We start from the raw sequence: 11714 nt of genomic DNA, 5'->3' as shown, positions 1-11714 counted from the left end.
TTCAGGTGTTGCTCATACACCGTCTGTTCCAAAAAACAAAACAAAAAATATCACCTGTAGGGCACCAGGCTATTTGGACTAAATATAAAACCATTGAATCTTTCAGATGTAAAATGAAGTATGCTGCTTTTTTTTGCAGTAGTCAAAAACTTATATCAAGAATATTTGTCTCCAATCGCTTAGATTTTAGTTTATTGAAATAGATATTAGGCTACGCTTTGTAAAAGATGGTCACGGTGTGGCGCTGCTGCGCTATAACCAAATTTATGAGGTTATTTAGAACCCGGCTGGCTACTCATTTTCAGACCCTCACGAGGATAGCCTACCTTGTTGTTGTAATATAAACATACTCTGTATAGTGTTAAAATGGGATATCCATGATACACAACAGGTGGCAGGTCAGATAATTATTATACAACCTGAAATTAACATTTCCAAGAATATTTTATTGGTTGGAAATAATTAAGAAAAGCAGTTCATCAAGCAGAAATTATCTGTGTTAATGTCTTGCACTTCATAGAGCTGAATGTTTAACCGTTAACCTGTTAGCTTCAGATGTAGTGTAGCCTACAAAGGCGGGGCAATGCGTTTACACGCGGCTGCGCTGAGGGGCGCGCGCATCAGAGCGATCTGTATTGCTTAAAGTTGAAGTAAGCAGAGTCGGAACTCACTTGAAATAGCATTGACTTAGGTAGACGCTTAGTGGACACATCTTTTTTTCATATAACAAAAAACCTCACAGGGTTTAGCTTTTTTCTGAATTGTTTATAGGCTACACAACGTTTTGGATTTTTTCCCTGGAATGAAACCATGGAACTTAAACCAGCGTGGAAACTACGACTGCCTTGAAATCTGGTCGCAGTCGTTCAATGAATTTTCCTCTCCATCGTAGGAGAGTGCTGCGTATAGGCTATTCACGCAGACGGGATACCGCAGAAGTCTCTGAGCGGAATTACACCTCTAGTAGAAAAAAAACGGCTGCTGTCTACAGAATTTGGTGGTACCTCTCCAGGAAACGAGAGTAAACAAATTACACCAGGGTGTTTGCAGAATAAACAATAAACGCAGGGTAGAAAATGGAGACGGTGATGGAGAGAGAATGCAGTGCGCTTGGAGGACTTTTTCAAACAGTCATTGGCGACATGAAGGTAACACAATATGAAATATTAACGTCCACCCTTTTGGTACTTTTTACATGAATCGGTATCGAATAAGTGACTGTACTATAGTCTACGCTATGACTTTGCTTATCGGCTAGATAGCGGTTGGACACACACAGAGATCGTCACTGTGGTTAAAGTCCACATTTTGACTGAGGCCGAATGACAAGGCGTTTACGATGTCTTTGTCATATGTGGCATTGAACTGTAGCTTGCTGTATTTGTCTCATGTCTTGTGTGACGCGATTTGTATAATGCCTATGAATGAACAGTCAAGGTTGGCCTGTCTATGTCAATTATCTGCTATTCTTAGCATGTTCTAGCTCCTGCAAAGACGCTTATTTGGAGGAAATTGAGAGGAGTGGTTTACAACAATGTAACAGATCTGATAACATAGCCTACCAGGTGCGAGAATGAGTATTGTTAAATTACTAATTAAAGAGAGTCCTGAGTGTCAAGAATAAGTGATGTCAACGGCTCTGTCTTATCATGTGTGGTAGAACATCGTTTGTTTAGGCTATTTGTTCCTTCTGTTTTCCACAACGGTTATGGTCTATTACGCACATAAAGTATGATACCAGAAGTAATAGTTTATCTTTTGACTGTTTCAGCGACTGAAACTTGGGCACACCGAGTCAAACCTTAAGGTTTATTAATTTTTACTTTGGCGCTAAATGAAAGGTCTTCCCGGAGATGATCAAAAGAAAGCGGCACAATTGGTTGGTTCGCAGCGCTACCCTCCATTCATAGCCGCGTCCACACCTGTTCCAGATTATGGAATGCGGGAAGTGGCAGGTGACCTCAAAGGCCAGAGAGGTTAGCCGTAGCATTAGCGGGGCCAAGCGAGTTGGGCTGCCATTTGGGGGGGGGGGGGGGGTGAATGGTCAGAACTGGGTTGAAAGGGGAGAAAAGATGAATGTCCTCATCCTCCATCTATTTGTGATTCTCCATATCGCTGTTTAATTGTCTATGTTTAGGCCTATATCATGTTGGATGTATTTATATTGAGTGTGAATGAAGTTCTGTTCTGGTTGTGGTTAATACATTGATTGTCATTAAGGAAAACCTAGCTGTGTACTTACATTCAGAGTTGAGACTATTGATCCAACTTGCAGGTATCTAAATACTGTCAGAAGTAACCATTAATACAACTAGGTCTGTTAAAAGAACACTGAAAAGCTGTACAGACTATGCAACTTGTCAGTCATTATTTGGAAGTTGTGCCATTGTAGATACTAATCACCAGTTAAACATATTTTGAAGAATGCTCTTACAGGTTCTGCATACTGAATCATCTGTTGATATTAAAGAAATGTCAGTTACAGGTTTGAACCTTTGAATACTTTTCACACATCTGGGAATACAACTGCATCTCCATCTGCAGCAGTAGGTCTTGATTCAAAAGCTTTATTTTGTCTTTGCCTGAAGCTACCCTGTTAATGAAGAGGTCTCAGTTACTTGGTCCTTGTCATAACTGAAGGGCCTGTTGGCTGTTGGCTGGAATGATACTGTAACATGAATCATTTCACAAATGGCATTCTGTAAGCCCTAGAATAATCTTGTATTGTGTGGCAAGGGATTTTCCACAGAGAGATGTTTAGAGTATGTGAGCAAGAGATGGTGGGTTAGATACATTCTGTGGGTATTTGCTAATAAGTACCTTTTCTGCTAAATTGAATCAGTATGTCATGGCTTTTGTGTGTGTGTGTGTGCGTGCGCGCGCGTGTGTGTGTGTACATGTCGTGCACCTATTAATAAATTATGAATAGGCGGTTCGCATAGCTTCATTGTGTGAACAGATGTATTCTCATTCATTAGCGTAACTCAAGCCTTCCATGTAATGTAGACATTTTTCCATAGGCTACAAAAAAGGCCCTTCTTTATGAGACCACCCCCTAACTGAATTGAATGAATGGCCTGGATCAATTACAATCTTATTACTGCGAGACATACTTAACTTAACACGCTGCCAAGATTAGCTTTCAATTTCTTAAAATACTTTCACACATGGCCTGTAGCCCTCTGGCAGCATCAGCATTATTAAAATCCCTCATTTAAGGGGTAGGTTCATCTCCACTGTCTCTCTGTCTCACTAACTTTCCTCGCACCCCTCCCCCCTGTCTCAAAATGGAATTTGAACAGGCTGGGGGTTTAAAGTTAATGTGATTGCGAGTATTTCATGCACTTTCTCTTATTAGTCAAAATAACTCTTCATCTGAATAGTCTGTCGTAATCGCCCGGGCCACAGTAATCCTCTCTCTGGGGGGTGTCAGGAGATGGAATTACGGAGGGAAAGCCTGGGCCCTCCAAAACGCCACGGTTCCAGGAAAACCCACACAGCCATTACCAGGGTGACAGCTTTATAGTCCTGCACCACAGGCCGCCCCACAGCAAGTGAGCGCATAGGCACATGTGCATCTGTGCTGCTCACACACACACACACACACAGACAGGCGCATCGAACGCCTAACAGGCTTCCAACACACAGAGAGAGATGTTCTGGATGATTGTTTGTAGGAGTAATGCTCTGATTTGTCTGAATGGGAGATGTGGTTGGTGTGTGTGTGTGTGTGGGCATGTGTGTGTGTTTGTTTGTGTGTGTGTGTGTGTTTCTTTGGTGGTTTGTGTGAGGAGAAAGCATGCTGACGGAGCTGCTGCTAGGGAGATCGAACTGCAGCGTCATCGTCCCCGCACCACAGCCCTTTTCTGCATGTTGTCACGGCAACAGTTGTAGGGCACCACACAATATGAGAGGGAAATAAAAACAGAGCCAGGGTTGATTGGGGGGTTGGGCGAAAGCAGGTGTTGAGATGTCAGACGTCCAACTCCTGCTGCAGAGAGGGGGTTGGTGGGTGATCTCTCTGTTTGTGTTGGGGGTGGGGTGCTACAGAATCAGACATGTAATGAAGGTAATTTCATATCTGACAAAAGAAGGTGTCGCCATCAAAGTGGAGAACACACTTATGTCTCTTACAGCCACCAGACAACAAATGGAGATGGTCATGAGGTTGTCCTTTGTCATTGTTGGTAGAGAGACAAAGACATTAAGATAAGAGGAATGGCATCTTCAACTGACCACATGTTCCACATGAATTGGTTCATCTGTTCTTGTCTCCTTACATCAGATAGCCAGGACTCCCCAGGTCATAGGGGATAAGGTCAGCCCTAGTTGACCTCTGTGGTATCTAGGCTAACCAGCTGTGATGTGGGCATGCTGGTTTTGATCCAGGCTGCACCGCGTCACGGACAGATGCTTTGTCCCGACCACAGACATGCACAGCAAAAACGCAGGATGTGTCCAGCCAGCTCTGGCCTCCCTGCCCGCTGCCTTTTAGTTTATACATTCTGGCCCACTTTTTGCTTAAAGGAGAGAGAGAGGGAGAGAGAGAGAAAGAGGGGAGAAAGAAGGGAAAAGAGAGATGGAAAGAAAGGGAGAGAGAAGAAGAGAGAGAAAGGAATAGAGAGAGAAAGAGAGAGAGAGAGTAGAAAGAAAGGAGGAAAGAGGGCTATAGAGAGAAAGGGAGAGAGGAAAGGGGAGATAGAGAGAGAAGGAGAGATAGAGGGACCATCCAGTTCAAAGCCAGGCAGACAGCATAATATAACCAGAGTGTAGTTAGCCGTAAATGGGGTCTCATCGTGCTCTCAGCGTCCACCATGTTTGTGTTCCCTCCAGATTAATGAGGCCGAGAGGACCATCCCTCTCCCCTGCCATTCTCCTTCAGCTCGGCATCCGCTTAACTGTACTGTTTCATCCGTGCCAGTTTTGTACGTGCATTTGTCCTCCATTTTACGCAGTCCCAAAAGTCAAGCTTTATCCCTTGATGTGTGCTCTGGCTGGGTTCGTTTGATCCCATCTCTGCTGCACACCCTGCGCCACAGAGACTGGAGAAATCTGGCATCTCGCAGAGCCAGTGATAGATTTGCATCAGTGTGGCTGCCTGTCGTCTTTTATCTCTGTGTATGTGTGTCCTCGTGTGTGTGTTTACTGTATGTGCTTTGTGCATGTGTTTATCACTGTGTCCTTCACTGTGTTCTGTTTGTGTGTGGGTGTGTTTGTGTGCGTGTGTATGCATGTGTGTGTGTGTGTGTGTGTGTGTGTGTGTGTGTGTGTGTGTGTGTGTGTGTGTGTGTGTGTGTGTGTGTGTGTGTGTGTGTGTGTGTGTGTGTGTGTGTGTGTGTGTGTGTGTGTGTGTGTGTGTTTGTGTGTGTGTGTGTGTGTGTGTGTGTGTGTGTTCATGTATGTTTTTTGTACTCTTCTCTCAAATGCCTTCTCTGTGTTTTTTATCTCCCCAGAGCAGCTATCCAGTGTGGGAGGACTTCATCAGCAAAGCTGGCAAACTGCAGTCCCAGCTCAGGTGAGACATGTACCAACAGCACACATGGACACCCCACCACTACCACCCCGACCCACCACCCCTCCTCTCCCCTCCTCACCCAGTCTCCCCAGGCGTGAGTCTTAGATTTCATCTCCCCTGCCTCGGCTTCACTGATGAGGCTTGTTATCAGCCACGTCGAGTAAGCAAGCAGATGAGGCATGGCCCTTTGGCCCTCCCTCGCCGGCGTGTTTTGGATCGGTGCGTTTGGCACCGAGCTCACAGATTCTGCCAAGTGCCAAACCAGGGCTGAAGGACAGAGAACTCCACGTGAGACACCAAACGAGGAGGAAGGAAGGAAGGAGCTGAAGGAAAAAACAGAGCAGGCAACCCAAAACTCAATTAACCTTTCATCAGGCGAGATTAATGATCAAATCATAAACTCATTACCTCGGCAGAGGAGACTGGCACTGTGTGGCAGGTGATCTATTCTGGGCCAGAGGTTACAGCAGTTTAACCCGCTTCCAACTCCAGATTCCTCTGTCTCTCAAAGCTGGCGATCTTTACCCTAAGCTCCAGTTTCGAGGGCTGAGGCGGGGGGGGTGGGGGGGTTAGTGGGGTTAGAGAGGGGCCCCCGAAAGTTGAAGTCTATTCATATGCATGTGGGCCACCCCTGAGTCTCGTGTACCCCTTTTTTCCACGGAGGTGTCAGTCTCCTCAACAAACCCTAAACCAGAACACAAGACCAGGGCAAAGTGAAAGAGGAGATGCAAATTGCCAGGAGCCATGTGTCTTCACACTCACACAAGTTGTGATAATTGGCTCTTCTGTGAAAGCATTGCGGTATATAGGATGAGGTGCCGACTGCACACACATGCTCTCTACCCAGCAGATCAAGGCTAGGCTTTTTTTGGGACGCCTTCCGAGTCAGCAGAGCTATAAGCGCACCTTTGAGAAAATGTGATGTTTGTCTTAAAATAGCCAAGAGCGTGTGGCTGAGCTGCACACATCTAATTTGGCTCAAAGACAGGCAGGAGACAAAGACACACAACAAACACATTTTTCCACATAACACGACTCTTAGCTGCTCCTGGCTGATTTGTATTTGGTGACCTGTAATGAACCTCCAACTCATAACACGCCATCCCACAGGACCCCAGCTGAGCAGGTTAAGTTCTGCCTGCTGGGCCAGGGACCATTTGGCTGATTTTAAAGCCACAAGGGCAGGCTTGTTATGGAAGAGGATTTTTAATCCAGCTGAGACCAACTTTGGAAATGAGGGTTAAGGTGACGTTTCAGGCATAATCCCAATTTGATCAAATTTTGCACAGGATGTAATTTTTTGTCTTTGTCCTCGATTTTCGCTGAAATAAACAAGCCTTCAGAGGAGAGTGGAGAGATTGGCCTAAAGGTGTAAGGTCTATGCCAAAGATGTTTATCACATTTGTTTGTTGTTGTTGCTGTTTTTTGTAGGACAACAGTGGTTGCCGTGGCTGCCTTCCTCGATGCCTTCCAGAAAGTGGCCGACCTGGCAACTGGTAGCCGAGGTAAGCTCCTGTCCTGTAATTAGCCACCCCAAATCTTATCAGGCACCTTTACTTACCTCAGAACCCCTCCCTTCCCCTCCCTTTTCCACCCCCACCCCAACCTAGCTAATCCCACTCTTTAGTCCTGTTCTTTTCACATGATCAAAGGCGTCCATACAACAGATGTGTCAGACTCATCTAACCCCCTCCCCATCTCCCCACTTCCCCAGTGTGTTTTGGAGTCACCCTCACTCAGCTGCTAAGTCAGTCACCTTGCAGGGCTTCATCGCTTTAATGCACTGAGTGATGACTGTTCGGGAAGGTCACTGCCGAGCGAGCAGAGGCTGAGTCACTGTCAACACCCTCTCCTAGGTGACGGGCCGGCCTGCTGTTTCTCCTGCGTCGCTTTCCGCCTTATGTGCGAAGAAAAAAGGAAAAAGAGACAGAGTAAGAAAGAGTGGCCGTTCAATAACAAAACAGAGGAGGAAACGTTGCCATAGCAAAACAGTGTGGAAGAGAACAACACAAGACATTTAGGGCCTGTGTCCACCAATCATGTTTTTTGCGCCTACGGTGGCTATTTTCTATACAAATCCCATGAAGTTCAGCGTTCACAGCGCTCAACGCCTTTGGCGGAAAAAAGTCCTCGCTGCTGACCGTTTATTCTGCAGCGCTCAGAGCGGTGAAAGTTCCGGCCTCATCAATGTCACTTCTCTCCTGATGACCAATCAAAACTTCGTAACCTGGCAACAATAAACACTTGACTGAAGCGCTCTGAAAATGAGGTTGAGGGCGCTGTCAGCGCTAAAAACGCGATTGGTGGACACAGGCCCATAGTATCTGGACCAGGAGTCGCCTCTTCCTGTACCTCTCCCTGTCATGGCCGCCCGGAGGGCTTTGGCCCCTGCGTGTGGGGCGAGGTGGAGGCACAGCTGGCGCAGGAGAGGCTTAACCGCGTGTGCCAGCGGGCATGTGTCTCTGCATGTGCGTGCGTGTGTGGGCGTCCAACAATACTATGCACAGTACGTGTGCCAGGCCTGATGTTTTGAGGTAATCAGTGTGTGTAGCGCTAGGCGTAATCTCTTTCTGTACAGCCCTTTTTGAAAAAAAAAAAATCATTCTATTCATAGAAAACTGGAAAGCTAACATGTGTCTGACAGAGTGGGGTGGAGTGGAGCTAGTGGGTGGTGCGGTGTGGAGTGTGTGTGTGTGTGTGTGTGTGTGTGGGGTGGTGGCTTGTGGTCCCCTTCTGCCACCACACACAGGCTTCCTGCGGAGATGGGGCAGGGAGTAGACCCACCACTTACCCCTGGGGTCTAATTTTAGGCTGTGGTTTGCGGAGCCCGCTAATGCTAGTCATCTGCAGCTGAAGCTAGCCGCTATCTGCTAGCGTGCATGCCGGGTCCCCTCCACAGGGGTTAATAAATAGGAAGGCTTTTCAGAGAGCAAAGCGACCGCACCATCCATGCTGCGCCACCACTCCGCTCAGGCCCTCTGTGATGCTGGCCTGGGACTGGGCACGAAGGGAACGTTTGAAGAGCATTTCCACTGGGGGAATACCCTCAAATCAAAAGGCCCTTTTTAGAGCACTTTTAAATGTTGAATCTACAGGATTAGATCCATACACACACGTGTCTTATCCAAAGATCACTTAGTTCCCTATATCCCTCTATTTATCATATTCTTTTTTTACAACAGTATTTAATCTTCGTCTTTCCTTAGCCCGTTTTTTCTTCCAGTTCCAGATTTTCTGCACTATGAATCACTCCTTATCACTTCAGTGTGATGTATAATCCCAGCTGTGGAGGGCTGAGCTCGGCCATCATAATGCCACATGCTCAGAGAGCTCATTCCACTAATGGGAGTCTCGAAGAATTAACTCTGGCACGGCAACCATGGGCTTTTTTTTTCAGTCTCTCAGAACAGTCAAACACCTCAGAGGCCAAAGGGTACCTCCGGAAGTCTTTTAAAGCCAAACATCAGAGGCTAGATCAGTTAGCTGCACGTACAGTGGTTTCTCTATCGTAAAAACGTAACTGTGAGTTAACATGAGGCTTGGTGCATTTGCTAGGAGCTCATCCCTGGGAGATGCTGAGCTACTCCACAAATATACAACCGATGTTTATAAAAGTACAAGTCGGTTTGTGCTAATGCGCAACACTCGCCTGTGGTTTGTCGGTGTGTACGGAGAAAGGCCTGGCGGAGAGGCCCCATTGGCCTGCTTGTAAACAGACCCTGCGAGTGGGCACGGGTGTCTGTGGAGCATGTGGCCGTGCTTTTGCTGTGGCCTCAACCCAAAAAAGCCACCCTGCCTTTCTCCCTATCTCTCCATCTCTCTCCCTTTCTCGCTCTGTAGTCTCTTTCTTTCTCTGGTCCTCCGCTTTTATCACTGTCTGGGTGTGGACCCGCTGATAGCCTCATGATGACTGTGATTATGAAACTGGCTCTGTATTCAGCAGACTTTGTTTGTGTTTATGTGACACTTTGGGCTCCATAATGGCCAGAGGTGTAGGCTACAGAGCAGACTAAAGTAGGGAATACCGGTATGTTTAGTCTCATTGGGCCGCTAACAATTGTTGGCTTTTGCAGTTCAGTGTTACTGTGCTGCAGGTACCAATGATGCATCAAAATAGTGCTGCACTCTGGTATTGGCACGGGGCATCTTCTGTAGGATCTATACAATATTTTATGTGGTGATTGTATTGTTACGAGTGTAATTAAGCATGTAATTAGCGTTATAAAACTTTGATATGATTCCTCATCTCTCTCTGAGGAAGTGTTGTTGTTTTTTCTGCCCATGCCACATCCACTGTTTGTGCTCGTGCTCGATGTGCTCGTCTGCCGTGTCTGCCGAGTCTGCCGAGAACGAAGGGGCTTCTTCCCATCCCCGAACCCCACCAGGCTCACGGACGGCCAGTTCTGATTTGCTTCCCAGAACCCAGCGTGTGCCAGGTGGCCATTTTGCACTCGACCGTGTCGCGTCCCCGAGGCCCAGCCTCACAGCTGGCCCCCATCCTCATGGCAACAGCACGGAAATCACGAGCGGAGGGAGGGGTGTGTGTTTGTGTGTGTGTGTGTGTGTGTGTGGAGGGGAGGCTAAGACACCTCTCACCTCCAGTTAGGGGTTACTGACAGGAGCTGAGGAGAGGGGGGAAAGGAAAAATAAGGGGATGAAGGGGGGAGAGAGAGAGAGAGAGAGAGAGAGAGAGAGAGAGCAGAGTTAGGGGAGAGGAGAGAAACGAGGGACAAATGGAAGAGAGTGGATTGAGTACATAGGAAGATGGGAGGAGAGGGCGTGAAAAATGACAGGAAGATTAAAAGAGTAGGAAAGAGAGGAGCAGCAAGTGGATAGATGAGGGAGAGGACAGGGAGAGAGAGATGGAGGGGGGTGAAGAAAGAGAGAGAGAGAGAGAGAGAGAGAGCGAAAGAGCACCTCAGCAGGAGACAGCCATTCCTAACTGAGAGGCCACCTTCCCCGAGGAGTGATTGACAGACATGGAAAATTCCCCTTTCCACGGGAGCAGACCCACACGTTATCCCACTCCCACTCCACTCAGCAAACCAGCATTATTTACTGGCCAATAGCCCCATGTCCCTCTCCCTCTCCGTCTTTCCCTCTCTCTCCTCTCCCATCCCTCCTTTTCTTCTCCTGCGTCACTCTACTTATCGTCCTTTTCCGAGAGAGGAGCAATGAAGACGACCTCTGTGAACATCCGCTGAAGCAGACATCCTTGTTACCGCTTTGCCTGAGCAGAACAAAATATTGATTTGTCTCTCGCTGGCACCTGCTTTATCCAAACTTCAGCAGCAGCGAGCAGAGAGCAAACACCCGCGTCCTCATCCTCCCCCTCTCAGACACTCAGTTCACCGGTTGCTGAATCAAACAGATGCACTGTACTAGAATTAATGCGGCGTGGGGCGTGGGAGGGAGGTACATATCCCAGTCCCCTCGCAGGTACACAGTGCACATTTCACGCTGTTTTAATAGCATCACTCGGCAGACACTCTCCCCTCCTCTCTCTCTTTCTCTCTCTCTCTCTCTCTCTCTCTCTCTCTCTCTCTTTATCTCACTCTCTTTCTTTTTCTCTCTCTTTCACCTGCTTTCCACACCTCCCCCACATTGCTCTTTTCCTCCTTCTGCCTCAGTCTGTCTCTCTCTCTCTCTCTCTCTCTCTCTCTCTCTTTAACACTTTTCATTCTGACCAACCATTCTTGGTTTTTCACCTCATATTTTACATTAAATTACCTTGTATTTATATCACTCTGTCAGCCTCTTATATGGTGCATTATTTCAGAACTATGTGATGTATCATTCTATTTCTATCTCTGTCTCTTTATCTCTTACCCTCTCACATCTCTCTCTCTTTCTCTCACACACATCTCTCCCTCTCTCCCTCTCTCTCTGTCTCATCAGTGTCTCTCATAGCCCTGCTGCCAGCTCCCTTGTCAGAATGGGGCTCGGCATCTATTTGCCATATATTTTGCTGGGCTCTGCCGTTGCCATGGCGCCCCCGCTGCCAGCGAGGATCCTCTCTCCTCCGGCAGACTTAGCTTTAGCATTTAGCATTAACATCAGATGAGGCCGGTCAGTCAGCCGTTCAACCGGGGAGAACAGGCAAGACAGGGCGCTGCAGGTAGAAAGATCCCCAACCTCTCGTCCTCCTCCTCCTCCTCCTCCCCCTCCTCCTCCTCTTCCTCCTCCTCCTCCTCCTCCT

At 47.4% G+C, this 11714-nt stretch overlaps 1 protein-coding gene across 3 annotated transcripts in view; it reads left to right on the top strand.

The window, feature by feature from the left end:
• Positions 1-639: 639 nt before the first annotated feature.
• The window catches only part of LOC143140896 (protein MTSS 1-like), a 38945-nt gene continuing 27870 nt past the window's right edge, over positions 640-11714 (top strand). For all 3 annotated transcript variants that reach the window (XM_076302041.1, XM_076302040.1, XM_076302039.1), the window contains exons 1-3: positions 640-1148; positions 5454-5515; positions 6947-7020. In XM_076302041.1, coding sequence (XP_076158156.1) covers positions 1077-1148; positions 5454-5515; positions 6947-7020 — 208 coding nt within the window. In that variant the 5' untranslated portion in view covers positions 640-1076. The remainder of the gene's footprint in view (positions 1149-5453; positions 5516-6946; positions 7021-11714) is intronic.

Source organism: Alosa pseudoharengus, unplaced genomic scaffold (genome assembly GCF_046254945.1).
Source record: "Alosa pseudoharengus isolate Yale_2024_CS ecotype anadromous, Long Island Sound unplaced genomic scaffold, YU_APseudo_1.1 YU_APseudo_1.1_scf_23, whole genome shotgun sequence".
NCBI classification, from domain to species: domain Eukaryota; kingdom Metazoa; phylum Chordata; class Actinopteri; order Clupeiformes; family Clupeidae; genus Alosa; species Alosa pseudoharengus.
The sequence above is the reverse complement of the archived record's forward strand: the minus strand, read 5'-3'. Positions and strand labels throughout refer to the sequence as shown.